This window comes from Gobius niger, assembly GCF_951799975.1.
Source record: "Gobius niger genome assembly, chromosome: 13".
Lineage (NCBI taxonomy): Eukaryota > Metazoa > Chordata > Actinopteri > Gobiiformes > Gobiidae > Gobius > Gobius niger.
The window spans coordinates 23,830,703-23,849,600 of record NC_136864.1 but is presented as its reverse complement, the minus strand read 5'-3'; the positions used below and the strand labels follow the sequence as shown (position 1 = coordinate 23,849,600).

Genomic DNA, 18,898 nt, shown 5'->3' with positions numbered 1-18,898 from the left:
CATTTATAACAACAACGCTACCTCCAATTAAGTTAGCTAGCCTGGCTTGTTGGGAATTGTAACGTGGACCTGCTGCTTTTTATTTTGTGTTCTGGACTTTGTAAGGTGAAGACATAACTGAGGACTGAGGCAACAAGGCTTGTGAAGACGGTTTCCCCCTCCCCATCTCAACCATGCCAGATGTTGAACCTCTCAGATTTCCCTCCAGAGAAGAGAGGCGACCTGCCCAACCAGGTACAAATACTCATATTGCTACTTCACCTTGCTTTAGCCCCCATTTTTATTTTGTTCTTAGCATTAGCATTTAGCTTTACTTCTACGCAGCCAATGCCATGTTATAGCTCACATTATTTGTTGTGTGAGTTGTCACAGACGCACAGTCATTTCTAAACTCCATGCACATAGACTTCCAGAAACACTATTCTTTTCAGTTTATGAAGCGAGTCCAGAGTTGGTCACAAGGTGGCGCACATCGCAAGCTTAACGCCCTCAAAAGATACCTTGCTGTGGGTCTATGTAACCTACACGGCCTGCCTTAACTGCCATGTAATGAATCTGAATCTTGTCTTAAATCACCTCTTCATCGATTATTTAACTTTTTTTTTTTTTTTTGTCCAATCACATGCAAGTGCTGTAAGGAGAAGGGATGCAACAAAATAACAAACCACGAACAAATCAATCTCAACAAAGACACGCTTCAGCTCCCCTATATGTGTGTTTTTTTTGTTTTGTTTTGTTTTGTTTTTTCTCACACACACCCGGGAAAAAAAGTTATTGCAGTCGCACGTGTGCTTTTTTAGCATTTGCCAGCCAGATGGCGTCATTCCACCACCAAGAATGATACCCTTGGGCTTGTCTTGAAATGTTCAAATTAGTGCTTCTGCTTTCTCACTGATGCTTTCAATAAATTGCAATATGCAGAGAATCACAAACATATTTTTACAGCCAAATGAGTTTTAGTAATTACTTTGCTAAATAAAATGAAAAAGTAAGCTTTAGCCTGTTCCAACTAATGATCATTCTGCCTCACAGTACTGTATCTGTATGTATGTTTTCGTCTGTTGTCAGGCAGCAGCTTCTGTCCTTTGTCAAGTAAGACGTACTTTCGGGGTTTTTTTTTATAGCTGAAGTTTTTTTTCTGTCTTTTGGAAGATCAAGTAGACCTCCAGGGAGCCTGCTCTGGTCGTCGTCGAACCTGTGCTCTACTCAACAGCCCCTTGCCTTGTGTGAATAGTGCCATTCAAAACATCCAAGAGCTAAGAGACAAAGTTGACAAATGGTTTCAACAGGTAAGTCGATAAAGCCGTCAACACCATACTGTTTTATATGAAGACGTTCACTGTGCTTCTTCCAATGACAGCCTGGAAAGTGTCATCCCCAAGTGGAGCTGGACAAGCACCCATATGGTCAAAATCTGCGGTTAGTGCACCGACAGTCTTCTCTCATGTCTGTGTGTAGTTGTGTGCAACACGTGACGTATTTTAAAAAAAAAATCTCTTTCAAGATTTCAACCCAGAGACTCTGACGCTGAATCAGTCATGTCCACGGAGTTAGTCATTGAAGGGATTGGCTTAACACCAAGAGGTAAATCGATTTAAAAAACATATATATATGTTTAGTTTATGATGATAATTGCAAAGTTTCGCATCCATTTTTTTATAAACTTTTCAAAAATGATTTCATATAGCACTTGACTTTTCAGCAGAGTAATGTAATTGGCTGGAAATAGCATTTGACCTATAAGTGTGATAACATGCTAATTAAACAGAAAGAGAAAGTGCATATGACAGGCTCGAATCCTTTTGTAATTATTTAGTTCCATTTTTAGATTTAGTTTACTGGATAATATCCGTGGTAGGTATTAATCATGATTTTCATTTCAGTAAAGTGGCAATTTAACACAGAAAAGTTGGGAAAAGTCATTTTTATTTTAAAAGACAATGCCGCGTTTATGTGGTCCTTGGGAACTGGGAAAAACATTTTTTCCCGGTTGGAAAATGCTCATGAACGCTTTCTCAGCTGGGGGAAGCTACTGGGTAACTCGAGTCAAAACAATCTTCCCGACTTTTGCACCTGACTGCGTAAATCAGGTGATTTGTTCATGAAAACATAGGTGTTGTTTTATAAAAAACAAAGTTTAGCTTGGAAAAACTTGACCATGACCTGAAATGGGCTCAGTTAGCGCCGAAATCAAAATCTCCACTTTCCAACACCAGAAGCACATGGACCTAAACCAACAGGGAAGAACAACGTTTCAGATGAACGTGGCAATGCAGTAGATAGAGGGATAGGTCTGTTCTCATCTCTCATTGGTACAACATGGTTGGCACGGCAACAGTTAAAAATTGTCAACCTCTACGTATGTCACTCCCTGTCAGTGTCCAATAAGGAAGTGCAATTATACACATCACAAAAAAAAAACAAATTCTTATGTATAATTGTGTTAATTTAGTTAAAATATGTTTAATGTGTCATTTGCGCTTTCATTTATTCCATGGTAAAATGATTAAGCATTATCTTAACCCAGTATAAATCAATTAAAATGATCAGTAAACAATATAAATATGGCGATAAAGTGTTCTATAATTCTCCTTACCTTAGTTACCATGCTGCTGCTGTAAAATAAAGCGTTGCCTAATTTCACTCTAAATAATGTGTTTGACTGTCTAGAAAGCTCTTCATCATCACCACTGCTCAAGAAAATAAATGACGTCCTGAGAGAGGCTGTGTATCTGATAGAGCATCTGGAAGCTGATCGACAGTACGCGGAGGAAGCTTTGCTCGTCGAAAAGAAAAGAACAAAGTTTTTGGAGAGCAAATTTGACAGCATTTCTCTGTGGATGCAACAGGAGCATTCGTTTGTCGTCCAGAAAGGTCAGTGCCAAGCAGGAAAAGTGAAAGCTTGTCGTCTCCATTGTGCCTAATCAGATAAATAAAATGGTATAAGAAAGTTTGGTTTTGTTGAGTGAAAGTACAATTGCGTGCAATCAAATGATGCAAAACTCCTGGGTTAAATATTGCAGTAGAGGTATTCAAATTTGTCAACTGGACTGGGGACGTTTTGAGCTTCTCCGAAACAATCCAGTCCTGTTTGCAAATTTGAAAAGTCTTTTACTACAGCGAGAACTCAAGATGAATGCAGCGCTGTTAAAGGGGCTAGATGCAAGTTAGCCATTTTACACTCACTGCTGCCACCAAAGGTCATACGTGTAACTGCACCTTCTATATTGAGCTCGTGCATGACGGCAAATTGGACCCGAATGAACACCTTTTTGAGTGAGGCAGTTGTGGGGAACAGGTCGGGGCTCATTCTACACCTTAGGACATTGTTGGAACATGTAGGGGGAGGAAAATACATAGTTTTGACATTTTTAAACTCTGTATAGTCCCTTTTAATAATGATATACGTTTCAATGCAGAACATGAGGCTTGCCTACGAGACATCAGTGAACTCAAGTGGCAGCTCAAGTTGGAAAAGGACAAGCTCGACCAGCTCCGGGACAAACTGGCCCAAAGCGAGACGAAGAAGCAGCGTTTGCACGAAGACGTCAACTTCTCCATGGGGCAAATACCCATTGTAAAGGACAACATGAACTTCCAGAGGAGCCTCATTAACAAAATCAACGCAGAGCAAAAAGAGGTGACACAGGATCGACATCTCAACTAGCCTCAAAATTCACGACATGTTGTGTTTCATTTTTATCGTCAACAGGCCGACCATTTGCGCTTGATGAAACGTGCTCTTCTTGCGAGGGCTGAGAAAGACTTCAGCAACGCCAAGCTTTTTGTGGAAAATGAGAGGAGGTCCATGGAATACGAACTGCAGTCTCTGAGTAATCAGCTGGCAAACAGAAAGTGAGTATCGGTGTTCGCTTATTGGTTTGTTTTCGCCGGTTTTCCTTTACCTTGGGATCTGTTTCAGGGAAGATTTGGAGCAATTACTGTCCGTGCAGAAAGCAACGAATGCCGAAATACGGGAGGCAGAGCAGTCCCTCGCTCAAACCAAGGAAACATGCGCCACTACGTGTAGGAATATCGCTCAGTTATCAGAAGTGGAGAAGGCCTACAAGGATGAGGTAAGAAGTGTGTCAAGAGGACTGAACATATTGGCTGGATTTTTTTTTTTTTCTAACACTATTGTCTGAAGCAGATTTTGAAAATAAAAGCTGAAACCGAAGAACACATGAAGAAGAATGGGATGTTTAATATGAAAATAAGCTCATTGGAGGAAGATATCGAGACGACTGTAAGTATGGCGTGTGTTTTGAGTCAAAGAGTGAACTGTATGATAGATTTGCGATTAAGTATTTGCATTCATACTGTACTTTCAATTCAAATCTATTCTATGTTAAATGTGCAGCCCTTCTTTTCCTCTCTGATTTTTTGCTAATTAAACCAACTTTTTTCTGTAATAACATTTCTGTATGGATTATGTGTTATCTATAGAGACTTAATGGCGAGGCGGAAGTCTCTCGCACAGAAGAACAGCTCTTCTCTGCCGGTAATGCTTACAACGCTCTACGTGAGGAAAACTTGGAAAACGAGGAGAAAGTAGAAGATTACAAGACCAGAATCACTGAAAGGTACAGCGCATCCCAGTCTTGTACCTGCGTAATTAGAGCGGTCCCACTATAGAATCTTTTAGGTGGATTACGTGTGTTTACATTTAGTTTCCTGTGTAATTCTCATCAGCAAGGACGCAGTGAAGCAGATGCGCGAGGAAAGGAAGCAGATGCTCCAGAAAATCATTGACAATGACGAGCAGTGGGAAAGGGCCAAGGAGGAAGTGACCCTGGTTGTAGCGCAGCACAGTGCCACCCAGGCTAGGCTGGAGGAGCAGGAGCAGCTCACCTTCATGGAAGAGGAAAAGGCCAGGGTCAGGAGAAACATATGTACACGCGCTCTGTGTACACTGCATGAGGCGCTCTCCTCCAGGAAACGGTGACATGCCAGCTGCTTTGTGTCATTTACTGTCCCCTGTCCCTTTTATGTAGGCGCTTCTCGAAGGCTTAAGGAGAGATCTGACGGCACAGGTGACTGCCCTGGAGAAACTCAAGGTATGAAACAGAGAGAGGCCAAATGTGTCGTTCAAAGCACTTGACATGACATTGCAGTTGTTTTGTGGACATTTGGTCAGTTTACATTTCAAACTTCTTTCAATTCACTTTTTTAACTTTACTACACAGTAATAACATGGAACCAAGATTTATAAAAAAAAAAAAAAATTAAAAGCAAGATAGAAATAGCATGGTAAATAGAGATAGTGAGAGATAATGATTTCCATTTTAGTACCATGTTTATGTACAAACTTTCGACCGGATAAGACTTCCTTTAGTTTAGTTTATTGTCATTTTACAAAAAAAAAGGCACAGACTGAAAAATAAAAGAATAATTCAAAACTGTGTATTTTACATCACAAAGGGAACAATAGTTAAAAAATAGACTATTGATTCAGTCAGTCAGACGAATATCAAATCCAGGACCAGAGTATTTCTACTGGGTTAGACTTATGATTAAATATATAAATACCATGTCATTACACTTTTGAAGTACTGGGTAACACTTTATTTTACACTACCCTTGATACATTGTACCTAGCTAAATTTAGTACAATGTAATGTGCTCTGTAACAATCTGTAATAGCTTGTACCTATGGGTTAGATACGCAATGGAATCAAGTATGAAGTCTTTTTGTTTTGTTTTATTCCACATGTAAAGCGTCTTTGAGTGTCCAAAAAAGCGATAAACAAGTTTGATGTATTATTTAGTGTATTTGTGCTTTGTAGGTACATAATGTAATAAGACATAACTCTAACCCTAACCTTAAGCCCTAACCCTAAGGGTCTCGTGTCCTATTACATCATGTACCTACAAAGTACTAATACAAGTTATTACATTGTGTGTCTAACCCATAGGTACAAGTTCTTTCAGATTGTTACAGAGCACATTACATTGTACTAAATTTAGTTGTACAATGTATCAAGGTACTGTAAAATAAAGTGATACCAAGTACTGTCTCCATCCTTTTATTACCATACTGTAAAATAAAGATCTACCTGTCATCCTATCAGGCTGAGTGTGCAAACATCAAAGATAAAATCTACCATCATCAGAGAGCAGCAGAAACAACCAACCTCAAGCTTGTGAAGGACTTTGAAGAGGCCTCATCTGCCATGAAATCCTTACAAACCAGTAATGAGGTACAGCTCAGATTTTACTTTCTTTTAACATTTTAGTCAGGTCTAAAAATGTAAGGTAAGCTTTCATTGCATTTTTTTTTTTTTTTTTTAAGAAAATGAAAACACTGATCAGACAGTTGGAGGATTTTGAGAGTGAGCACAGGAGAACTTTGGACAATCTTAACAATGAGAAAATAGTGAAACAAGGGCAGTTACAAGCTGCTATGGTAAGAAAGATATTTTAGCAGTTTGTATGTTTTTTCAACATTTTTCCCACTGGACAAAGCCGTGGAATGAATGACTAATCTGTCCTATTGACGGCAGGATTTGCACGCCACTACAATAAACAAATACGACAGCACTGTGGACAGGATCAGCGAGCTTACAAAGCAGAGCACCAACTTCCAGCAAGCCTCTGAAAGGATGGAAAGAGCCTCAGAATCCATGCCAGCGGTCGTCGAAGAGCTCGAGTAAGATTGTCTATTCACTGACTCACGAGCTCGATTGACTGTTAAACTTTTCGCTCTCCAAAAGGAACAAATGGTTACACACAACTCCCATTAGCCAAAACCCGGTCCTGTTATGCTACTTTTGCCGCCCAAGATGAGTAGGTAGGGGAAGGTAGATATACTATGCATGCATATAATTGTCAGCATATCCTTTGACTAAGGAGCAACTTCAAATTTTTAAAAGAACCCCAGTGTTTGTCTGAGACGCCCTGATAGTTTCCCGCAGCGGCACGGTAGCTTTTAGTCCATTCGAAAAGCATTCTTCACTAAGTTATGGTACATTATTTCAGTTCATCATTTAATGTAGAGGAACAATCTCTCAAACATCTTTGCATTTTTGTTTTACCCTCTTACAGGAGTGTTTTTGCCGTGGTGGATTTCAAAAACAAATCAGCCGCTCTCATAATGAACACCTTGCAGTCTGATATTAATAACTGCTTACAACGAACACAGCGATCCATGCAGGTGCACACCGCTCATGTTACAGCAAGGAAAAGGCAAATGGAAGACACCCAGGTAACAAAATAACAACCTGACATTAATGTTCTCACTGTAAATCTGGCAAGCCATGACTATTTTCCCTTCAGACGCGGCGAATCCAGGAGAGCGTCTCCTCAAAAAATATTGCATTGTATGTTTGTTTGTGGATTAGTGTCAGCACATTGCCTGTCACAATACTTCCCTTAAGATGCCGGGGAAAAGAAGTGCGTGCAATTAAAATTACAAGCCATGGTCAATCTTGTTTAAGTGCTTTTCCCACAAATGACAACTCGCAGCGGTTATAGGCTTTTGTCTGGACAAATTTGATGATGCGTGTCGCGGCGAGATACTGTGGCCAGTTTGTAACCTGTAGGGCCAATTTTTCCAAACGCAAATCATTGCTTTCTGACTTGATTTTGATTCGATTAGAAAGAAAAAAAAAGGCAGAGGGGGAATGGAAGAATACAAAAATAGCTGCGATCCGTGTGCGCCTTTGTATGAGAGAGGCCTATTTATTGTAAGGTTTTCATCTGCAGGATTATCAGCCCCAGCCAGAGCCTCTTTGCTGATGGGGGTTTCACATGGCTTATCTAATGTGAAATCGCCATGTGGTATATAGTTTCATTAAACGGTGATCAAGAATGCATTAGTTCAAAACAAGAAAAGGCAATGGAGCTTAAGCCGCCATGCATCCAAGTGCAACAACTTTAAAGAAGTTGTTGGCGTGAGACAATTTAAGAATTAGAAGTCTTCCTCTTAGACACAACTCCCATTAGCCAGATAAAAGTTAGTCATGCAAAAAAGGGGTTTAGTCTTTTCACTTGACGGAATAGGATGATATAACAACAACAAACTCTTCGCCAAATACAAAAAATCTCGGAATATACTCACAAGGTTTTTTGAAGGAAACTCTTTACTTTCAACATTCAGATCTATGAGTTTTATGACTTTGACAAGGGACAATGCACAGGAAAATATGGAGCTTACAAAAGGAGACGCATCCTGTGCCAGGTCGGTGTAACCTGCACATGAAGCACATAAAACGGCCACATTACCATGACATAATAAGCGGCATGCACATTCAGGAGGCATAGTGCATGAAGCAGATACCGTTTCTTATGGAAATGCTGACCACATAGAACATTTCTCTGGAGTAGATCTAAAAATGATCTTAGTAGCAATATGTTTCTGTAATATTGTGTACCTTCAGTTTCTTCAGAGTAGCTTTACAATGCACGAGCGGTGTTAATTACTACACAGCTTCAAAGATGTATCAGAATCATCTCTGATCCTATCATCTATTAGGAAACGATTGTGGAAATGTAGGCATTCCACTATGATGCACTCTCATTTCTGATCTGATCAGGGCCTGACGTTTTGGCGAGGACAAAGTAAACAATGCAAACTGCCGACGTTATCAGTTTCTTATGGGCAATGAAGTGTAATTTGTTCCATTTACACTTCACAACAGCATCAGATGGGCTTTGTCAGTGCGGCATGGAGTAATTAAACCTGAAATCAATAGCAGGCATTTGTCATGTTTACAGCCCCTCTTTCTGCTGGGTTAAACTCATCACTTTAGTGCTGTTCTGTTTTACTGCAGAGACACACTTCATTATGTCGGCAGGTAGAGAACTTGAGATATTCACTGGGCACATATCCTGCGCGTTGGTGAGGCAGGATTCAAATGAGAGCAGAAGCACTGTCTCCATGTGATCGGTTTGCTTGATCTCCCCATAATCTGCACAGGCTTGTATCCATGCTGTCAATATTGGCCCAATTAACTAAACTCTTAACAATTACTCCTCTGTTGTACTTTTGAGTTTGAGAATTCCCAGAGTGCTAGGCATTTCTATCAGTCATTGCCTGTATATTACTGCTGCTGCCTCATAGTATTCAGTTAAAAAGCCTTATACCGAGTGTGTGCTGTTGGTACATTATAAGCTGCAATAATCATTAACTGCAATTTAGTGATACAGTGGCTGAGTCCAAGGTTCTATTGCCTCTCTCTGTGCAGTTTGCATGTTTTCCCCATGTGCAAAACATGCACAATGGGCTTACATTTCCAGCTGGATAATTCTGACCATGAGCTTTCTAACAATCTGGAAATGGGTTATTCAATTATAGTTTTGTTCGCATTCCTTTTAGTGTGTCAGTAATATGTTGTATATTTGTATTTTTTCTCCCTACACTGCACGGAATAGTATCATGTATATTGAGGAGCTGGGCTTTGTATTTGCATTACCTGTCCGAGTGTCTTTTGGTGTGTATTTTATCTTGTCCGTTATTACTGTAAGTACTTACATGGTTAAAGTGCATGTGACACATGAGACAAAATTTTAATTAAGTCATAGTAAACTCAAACCTTTACCTAGTTTTCTCTGGTTTGACATTTTTTGTGATGTTTTTGATTTCACTTCCTTATTGGACAGGGGCAGGAAGTGACGTAAGTAGAGATAAACATCTACAGTACATGTACATGATGCAGAAGGCAACGCGTCATACTAGAGGGCGTGGCCTTGCGAGGGGTAGCTTTAAGCATATTTAGCATACACAAATAAAGTCAAAGCAAAATGTGGTCAGTATGAGTGTTTTAACTGCAGATTGTTCAGTAGAAGGGAAAAATAGGCACTTGAAACTAGTGGTTAGCATGTAGTACGAAGCTAACGTTAGCAATACGGTTAGCAATCCCTGTTATATGTACAAATATGGGCCTTGAACCACTTTATTTCCTTTCCATGTCACTGCATCTTTATTTGGTAGAAAATACAACTATAATTCAGCATTTGTTAAAGTCATGGCAGACTAAAAGGTTGCTCGTTTTCCTCTTTGTTTTCAATCCTCAAATGTGACCATTTGTGGCTGTTCACAAAGATGCCGTCTGTATCTATCCCAATGAGAAATGAGTGAGTCAGAATCATATAAATATCCATCTATCTGTCACTAACAGAAAATTCTCAATAGAAATAACTTCCCCCCCTAACGTATTAAATTGCCTTTTCACTGAAATAAAACCTTGTTTAAAACTTACCATAGATATATCCATCAAGTCACAATTAGAAAAGGATTAAAACCTGTCATATGCCCTATAGATAGTTATGTTAGGCATTTTTAGATAATACATTAAAAACTGCTGTTCATTATTGTCATCTAATTTTGCATGGACTAATTCCTGAATCATGAAGTTAAAACTAAAACTTTATCATGACATATACTGTAAATCAAATTAAATCAAAGACTTTTCATTTGCCACTTATCCTGATAATATCCTACTCAGTGTTTACCTTTCCCTCAATCGACCTTTTCCTGCGCCCTTATAGGAGGCTCTGAAAGCTGCTCTGAGCGAGAACAAGCGGTTGGCGAGGACCTACAAGCATCTCACTAAAGTCCTCTTAGAAACCAGGAAAGAGGCAGCACTGGCCCTGACCGAGAAGAACAGCGCTCAGAGAAATCTCCTCTATTACACTGAGGTAATGTGTGTACACTTCTGACTTCCTTTTTCTTACTCCATGCATTTTGGTTCAACATTTGCATCAGACGAGGAGGTTACTGCAGCAACAACGATGAGTAAGGTAGAGTGGAGGAGTATGATGGATGTGGCATATTGTAATGATAGCAGTGTAGTTTTGCCAAAAAGGGAGTAGTGCTTCCGATGCTGCATATTAACACTTCAACTATACATTTAGATTTTTACTGTTAGGCCGTAAAGGTTAAACACATCTCACTATTCCAGTTTGCCGTAAGCTAAAGCAGCCAGTTAAAATTAAATGAATGTGGGCAGACTAGCTTTAGACGACAAGTCACCCTCTTAGTGTACAATCTGTATAGTTTTTGACACTATTCAGCAAGAGCAAAATTACATGTGACAGCTAAAACACCCATAAGAATCTACAGTGCTCCTCCAATGAAAAATACATATTATTTCATCCAAAATGGCTAATACCTTTACTTGAGCAATTCCTCATCTAACTGCATGAATGTTATCAAGTGAAAAATGCATGCAAAAATAAAATCCTGTGGACAGGATTTTCCACGCTCATGATCAAAGCCTGATTTTCTTTTACTCCGGATTCAGCCTCCACCATTTTGTTTGTTTCAGCTCTACACTTGTATAACGGCAGCCTGTCGGGCAATGCTGGTTCCTAAATTTAGTTTTTTTTTTAAATAATTGTGAGCATCTCTGGAATGTAGATGATAGGCTATTGAACTGAATCGGATTTGATTTTTATACAAAAATCCATCGGACTGACCTGAACTTTTAGCATCCCGTCTATTTAAACTCTATGTTAGTGTTATTTGCATTAACGCTGGCAGGAACTAACATTTTTTGAAGTAGGTCTGGATAGGAAAGCATCTATTTTCAGACAAACTGGTCATGAAGCGTTGATCTAAAATTGATAGGCTCCTATTCTTCTTTTTGGTCCTCACTATTTCCATTAGCTAATAATAGTCTTTCCAAGAGGAAAATAAATTTAAAGTGATATAAAGTGATTATTATATATCTCTAAAAACTAAAACTAACTAAAAATATATCCTAGACAGTAGCTATATGATTTGAAATGATTGTAATCTGTCATAATACACATGTTTCACACATTGGACTGAGCTGTATCTGCCATAATACGACCAAGCGTAAACAGCTTAAGATGTTACTGTATTGTGTGTATCATTTAACCTACGACTAAGAGGCGTTCAAGGACTTTCTTTGTAACTTGGATTAGTATTTGAGACAAAAGCATAATTAAGTACTGCTGGTAAGTATATGTCTCTTCAAGCCTCTTTTGTTCTACTGTATGTAGGGAAATGACTTTGTTTATGTGGGAGCTTTCAGCACTTGAATTTAACAGGCTCCACCATAAAGAGCATTCTTGTTATTGTCTTTCCTTCAGGAGCTGATGACTGAGCTAATTCGCTTTAGTTTTCAATGCACTGGGGAACACATTGCCAAGCAATGATAAGCTTTGTAGGAAGAGTAGAGAGATGGAGGGGAAAGGAAAGCAATGGCATCTATCAGAATTTAAACCTCTTTGCTTGAAACTGTTTTCAAATAATAAAGCAAGCAGCATGTCTTTCCAAGAGACTAGGAATAATTTCTGGTTTCAGTGGGGGGTTCATGACTCTGTGTGTATGTGTAAAATATGTCTTGAGGGGATTGGTATAAAGTTAAACTGGGTGAAGTAGAAATATTTTACTCATCAGCTTTGCAGTCACAGAGTTTGCCTCGGCTAGAACAAAACTGCTGAAGCATTTAGAGAAAATTAACCCCCCATCCTGGCAGCCAGATGTGACTGGATTCTGATGAGTGCACACGAGTGGGCAGAGAAACCAAGAGACTGTGAAATTCCTGTCAGGCCCGTGTACTGCAGAATGGGCTATTGACTGCTTTCTCTATTCCCCTCCATCATTCTTCTTGAACACTGCCATTAATTTCCTCTCCTGCCTTACCAATTCCTTTTCTCTGCCTTCTCTCCCCCTAGCTCTCTTTGTTGCAGAAGAGGATGCACAAAGCTTTGGTGAAATACTTCAAACAACGCAGCCTCTACAGCCAGGCTGAACTGGATCAGTGCCAGGCTCTTTCCCGAGAGACCGACCAGAAAATAAAAACAGCCCAGGTATTTATACATATACACGTAAAACACCGCCCCGAACTGCACAAACATGCAGCAGCCGTTTAAACGGAAATCCTTTTTATTCAACTTTTATCCCAGTCTAGGTATTTCACTGGTTGGTGGCATATTGTTCGGCATACTACAGTAACTCCATGTTACGCTTGGCATTGTTCGAGCCTCATCCGGCTAGTCAGTTGTCTTGTGTCTTCTTTGCCAAGCACGGGCAGCCAGGCAGCGCCAGAGTAAAACATCCACAGGGTTTTATGGCTCACTGTGGTGGAGTTGAGGATGCCACTCGTGCATTAGGCTCCATACATTCCCTCACTGACTGATGTGATGAGGGACGTGATGGATGAGGCGTCCACAGGGGCCCCCAAAGTGGTGACCTGCCTCCGCTTCGACAGATAACTCTATAGCCGACACGTTTGTGTACCCCATGTTTGTAGTTTGTCAAAATGATTTTGACTTCGTGGCCCATATTGTCATATCAGGTAAATACAACAACCTTATGTCTACATTCAACACAAGAAGAGGAGCATATTCTGCAAGGTTGAAAAGTTAGGATCTTCAATTAGAGGGTAATCGGTCTCTAATCTGCGCTGTGCTGTGAGATGAGGTCAAAGCGGACAGAAGGACAGTGATGAATCTTTATGAAATGTCGAGTCCAGGTGCATTACTTTTCTATAGAACATTAATAGGAAGCTCGAGATAATATCTTGTGGTTGGCTTTATCCATAATTGGGACTATCGTCTTTGAGTTTGGATACTGGTCATTTGGAGTTCAATTGCTTATATTTATGTATGTTCTTTCAGGGTGAATAAAACATTCTGCTTAGAATTTAAAATGAAATTTATAAATTGCTATCAACAAGAGCTACCATGTTTTTCAAGTTCATGCTAACCTTTCTTAGCAAAAGGTAGTGAAGAGAAACAATTTTAGCTACTGAGACACTACTGGTAAATATCACTCTGTCCAAATGCTTTCATATGAACAATAACTTCACCATTTTACACTTTTCAGTCTCCATTGGTTTATTATTGTTAATGCAACAGGAGTTCCCAGCAGTTTCGACGATATAATCCAAAGCTTTTTTCCCAGTAGCTTTCTGAAAAGTCTGGTACTGCTTGATTTGCATGTAATTTCAAGATGCGACTAACAAGCGCAGAGTAAACCAACAAATGTGATGCTGTACTCGTTCTTCTGGTAGTTTGACTTTTTTTCCAAAGCCAGTAGCAGCTTTTTGAGCTGTCATGGGCTTTTAGACTTGTTTTGGTAATTCAAAACAAAGAACAGTAACCAGATTAACCCAACACAGAAAAGTGTCATTGTGGCCACCAGTGACACTGCTCCAAAGGAAATGAAACATTTATGGAACAATTCAGAGCAGACTGTTACAGGAAAGCTGTTAGGCAGATATCCATAAAACCGAGTTTGAACCAGTACATCCAGCAAATTATAGGGATGCAGAAACAGCTTTCCATTTTCACTGTGGTGTGAAGAATATTTGTTTGATCATATTCAGCTGATTATAAAGTTTTAGCATCTCGAATGGATGTTTTTTGTAGACGTGCTTCTTCCTACTTCCTGCTCCCTTACGGCTGGCATGTTTTTTTGATGGGTCTGGACCAGACATTACAGGCAACTGGCATGTCTCAGCGGCCCAGCCTCAAAAGGCCCCAGCAGATCACAGCTCAAGGCAGGGAGGAGTGGGGCACAGGGGGAGGAGCTATCAGAGCGCTACAGAGTGTGAAGGACAAAAGAGCTGGTGAATTGAAGCGCACAGCACCGTCACCCGTCACAGCTCTGCACAGGCTCCATCAGAGCAGGCAGCTCTCACTTTGAACACTTCGGATCACAATCTTGCCAAAGTGCATGTGCAGAAGGACACCTAAATAAAGAAATATACTCATTTTTATACCAAGAATACCTGGAGCTATTGAATAAACATGCAGCAGGAGAATACCTAAGACATGACATGAAATCATTTGCAATGATATAAGTGATAACAGGAGTTATTTACTGGTGAGGCTTGCCCTAATCCATCATGTCCACTTAACCTCATGAGTCGAGCATAAGAGAGGTCAGGATAGTTTGGAGCCAAATAGCCGTTTGCTGTACTCCAGCTTGTGGGGAAGAGGACCGGGGAACCCTGGGGTGGGCGAGTGGGTGGGTGGGATGTGGGAGTGGGGGCTGGCGGGCTGTCATCCTGTTACACTGCTGCCAGAACTGGCAGTTCAGCTTTGTGTTCTGCAAGTTTACACTAGGGATGGCATAATTGACAATGGCTAACAGCGGAGAGCAGTGCACAGCCTTGTTGAATGGCCAGTAATGATTGGAGCAGACGCCCACTGCCCCATTCCCAGGGGACAGTAATCCAAGATCCTGTTTCTGATATAATTGTTAGTCAGAGAATTTCTGCATGGCTAGGCTGGTACAGATTCCCAAGCTGGTTGACAGTGCCAGGCAGTTTAATAGAAAAACTGGATGCTGAGGTTTTTAAAACAGTGGAGCACTGAACCTGGACGCGGTTCACCAGGAGCTTCTTGTTCCTCCTCACAAAAATAAGAACAAGATGGTAACTTAAGTCTCACAGTTGTAGATCTACCTCTCGCTGTGTGTCTGGGGCCTATAGTGCAAGTACTGTTTTAATAATGTACCTTTTAAACAAGCTCATTCTAATAATTACACCCTTTTCTCTCCCTCTTTTCAAACAGGAGTGGCTGGCCGCAGAAATCCATGCTATTTCAGCATTCCTGCAGTCTTTGACAGATGTCTCTACTTCCATGGGTGAAGTCCGGGTGGACAAACAAGCCAGTTCAGATGCAACTGCACCAAATAAGTAGATGCCTTCAGTTCTAACAGCAGTGTAATTGGACATTCACCTGTACCAGACAACTTACTTACCACAGCACGCTTCACTATCCCCCCTCTTCACTCGCCGCAGATCCATAACAATGAAACAGGTGACTTTCATGCTGCTGTCAGGACTGATCTAATTTTAGCTGGGTGAATGATTGCAATTGGCTTTGCCTCATCAGATAATTAATCTATGTCACCATTAATTGGAAAAGAGAATAATTACAGGCAGTGTTGACAGAAATTCTACGCTTCTCCAGATTCCAAGATCTAATTACAACTAGTGAAACCGGCTGACCTTAACTAGCACTTAGTACCACACCACCACCTTGACCAAGCCCACGCCACGTCCACGTCTCCCCAGTAGCCCTGTTTTTATTATCGTGCACGCACTCCTTCCTCGCCTCGCTCCCTGAAAGCTGTCTCTCTCAATCACTTTTCAATATTCAATCTTAATTTTGTGGAAGTTTAGCATTTTCAATGAGCTGGAGATGAATGATTAATGAATAAATTTAAATGCTTCATTTTGTCCATGGATCATTAGTTAAGTCCTTTGTGGGAAGGACCTGAGAAAGGAGTGAAAATTATTGAGACATTAGCCTGAAGCAATCCAGGGGTAAATAGTGTGCACAAAAGGGATGTTGTGTGCGCACTATCCAGTGGCTTTCTGCAGAACCCTGGGGAAACACTGTTTTCAATTTAAATCTTAACTCAATTACATTTAACGCTGAATAAAAGAATGTGGCATCATGTTTTAGCAGTGTCATACTTATACACTAACGCACACGGCTTAGGTAAGTTTAAATGACATGTTTCTACCTTCACTGCATCATTTTGAGGTTAAAAATGCAATGGTTATAGTCCAGCGTTTACTATTGAGACTCACATGATGGTGAAGTAGAGGAAGATGTTTTGATTATGTAAAAGCAGTGGTTTTGTTGATGCTCAAGAGATTTCCGACTTTCGGGACAGAAGGGGGCAGTGTGAACTCAACAACTTAACTGAGGCCAATGCTAGTTTTTCATCTAAATAATGTCAATGGTGTGTAAAACTAGAAAAGGTAAGGATATTGATAGTGACTACAAATACAGCAGTGCCGGTACTCTTAAAGCCATCATCTTGTAGATTTTAGGAAGCACCTTGAGAAGAAAAATGCTCAGTTGGGCTCATATTCCTTAAGACTTTTATGGTAATAGCTCAAATGAAAGTGTCTTCTCATCACATTTATCTGGTTTCTCACTTCTAATCAATCCTTCTAATAAATGGAAGTATGCCACACCTAAATGACATCGCATTCATCTGAAGGTGCGCACGCCGGCTAACCTTAAGAGGCTGGGGGTTTTGGCAGTACGGACTTATTTTGTTGTAACGTGGTCAAAATATATGCAACATAAGGTCATGGTGTTCCTGTATGATATGTCAAAGACACCTCCGAGTGTACGCCTGTTTTGTATAGAGGAATATGTTGCCGAGATCTGATTTACAGGCAGCCCGATTCTCAATTTCAGCCCGGCGCCATCATGCAGACGATGGGTCCGTTTCGTTTGGATGCACTTGAGCGGTTCCCTCTGATCGGTGACGTGAAGCCAAGTGAATCAGAGCGGCGTTCTTGTTTTCGCAATCTAACCCCCAAATTCTGTTTTTGAGATCTCCCTACTACACCCAGGAAAAAAAAAATGGAAGTGGCCCTGTCTTTTGTCTGTGAGAGCAAGAGGAGAGTGGAGCCGCGGAGCTGCCGGAGTCAAGGAAAGAATGTGAGTGGAGAGAGGTGCCACTGTGTCTAAAATATCAATGAAGGGGATACTGCCAAGAATTACAGAACACAAGGGAAGTAGGTGTTAACAGTGGGGTAGGTTTGGGGAAGTTTTTATGTAAAAGTTGCTTGTACCTTTGACGGAGGCTTAGAAGTCAGTAGGAAGTTATACATACGAGGCTAAAATACTGTAGCATCAGTACGTCATGTGGCTGCTGACGTGACCCCAATATTGGAGCCAATTTGTTAGAATGTATGAAGTACCCCTTGAGATTTTCATTCTCCTAACTTGAGATTGCTGAGAATTATTTATAGAAATATCACTAGACTCACATTTATTTTGCTGAAAAACATGATTAAAGTGCATATGGCAGGTTTTAATCCTTTTGTAATTGTGACTTTTTTTTTTTTACAATTTTGTGTTTGTGACATAGCTATATGGTCATGTTCAAAGGGGGGAAAAAAGAAGGAAAAGAACAACTCTTTTACCTGAACTTGTGTTAAGTGATGATGTCATTGCTCCACTTCCGGGTCCAAAGGAACTTTAGCCCTATTCGCTATAATGGGATTTAGCTGATTTTAACCTGCTTTTTAGCTGACTACAAGGCGGCTCTTTTTGAGCATCTGATTGCAAAGAAATATTACATTTACTCTAGATTCTCTTTGGGAACGCTTTTCTGACATGAATTATCAAATTTTCCATATACAATGAAGGCTTATTTTAAATATGAAAATATATTCATTTTCCCTGGAGAAATGGTGAGCTATATTATTCTAATAAGGAGTAAAATTGTTTTTTTTATCTGTTGTTATTTCAACAGGAGATTCAGATAAAGTTGTGTTTTCTATAGAGCTCTCAACAGTTTGGACCATTGACAGTAGATTGAATCTACTATGAATGGTTTGGACCCAGAAGTAGTTGCTTATTATTGTGTGTGGTGTCACACTTAACAAACACATTACTCCACCACTACTTTAACAAATGCTGAATTATGAAGTATTTTCTACTAAATAACGATGCAGAGACACAGAAAGGAGCAAAGTGGAAAGATTCATAATGACCCCATTTTGACTTGACTTTATTTGTGTGTGCTAAATATAATCATAGTCCACCAGAAAACCTCTATTGCCGTCTGTATCGATGGAACTGAAACATGTTGCATCGTTCTATCTTCCAGCCCAATGCGATGATCCCGCCCCCTACAGTGTTGTAACCTTAACCAAATCCCTTTTCCTAACCCTAATCTTAAACATAACCCTGACCTTCATCCCTAACCATTTGTAAAACTAAAATTTAGAGCAGTGGTTAAGAGAAGAAAATAAAACCCAAATGGCTAAAATAAAATTAATCAAATGAGGAACACATAATGGCACTCTGGTAAAATAGCACACACATGCTACAATAAAATATTATATTATATGCCTTTTTTTTTTTACCAACGATGTCTGGCGACATCATCATCAAATTTTCCATATACAATGAAGGCTTATTTTAAATATGAAAATATATT

At 40.0% G+C, this 18,898-nt stretch overlaps 1 protein-coding gene across 1 annotated transcript; it reads left to right on the top strand.

Annotated features, from left to right (window-relative positions):
- Nucleotides 1-120: 120 nt before the first annotated feature.
- On the top strand, nucleotides 121-16,374 carry ccdc178 (coiled-coil domain containing 178). The gene is made up of 19 exons (XM_079569153.1): nucleotides 121-234; nucleotides 1,153-1,289; nucleotides 1,361-1,419; nucleotides 1,505-1,584; nucleotides 2,671-2,874; nucleotides 3,420-3,640; nucleotides 3,713-3,855; nucleotides 3,923-4,076; nucleotides 4,151-4,246; nucleotides 4,447-4,583; nucleotides 4,693-4,876; nucleotides 4,995-5,057; nucleotides 6,072-6,200; nucleotides 6,293-6,406; nucleotides 6,504-6,649; nucleotides 7,045-7,204; nucleotides 10,489-10,638; nucleotides 12,646-12,780; nucleotides 15,493-16,374. The coding sequence occupies exons 1-19, from the start codon at nucleotides 174-176 to the stop codon at nucleotides 15,619-15,621; spliced, it is 2,502 nt and encodes an 833-aa protein (XP_079425279.1). The 5' UTR covers nucleotides 121-173; the 3' UTR covers nucleotides 15,622-16,374.
- Nucleotides 16,375-18,898: the final 2,524 nt, after the last annotated feature.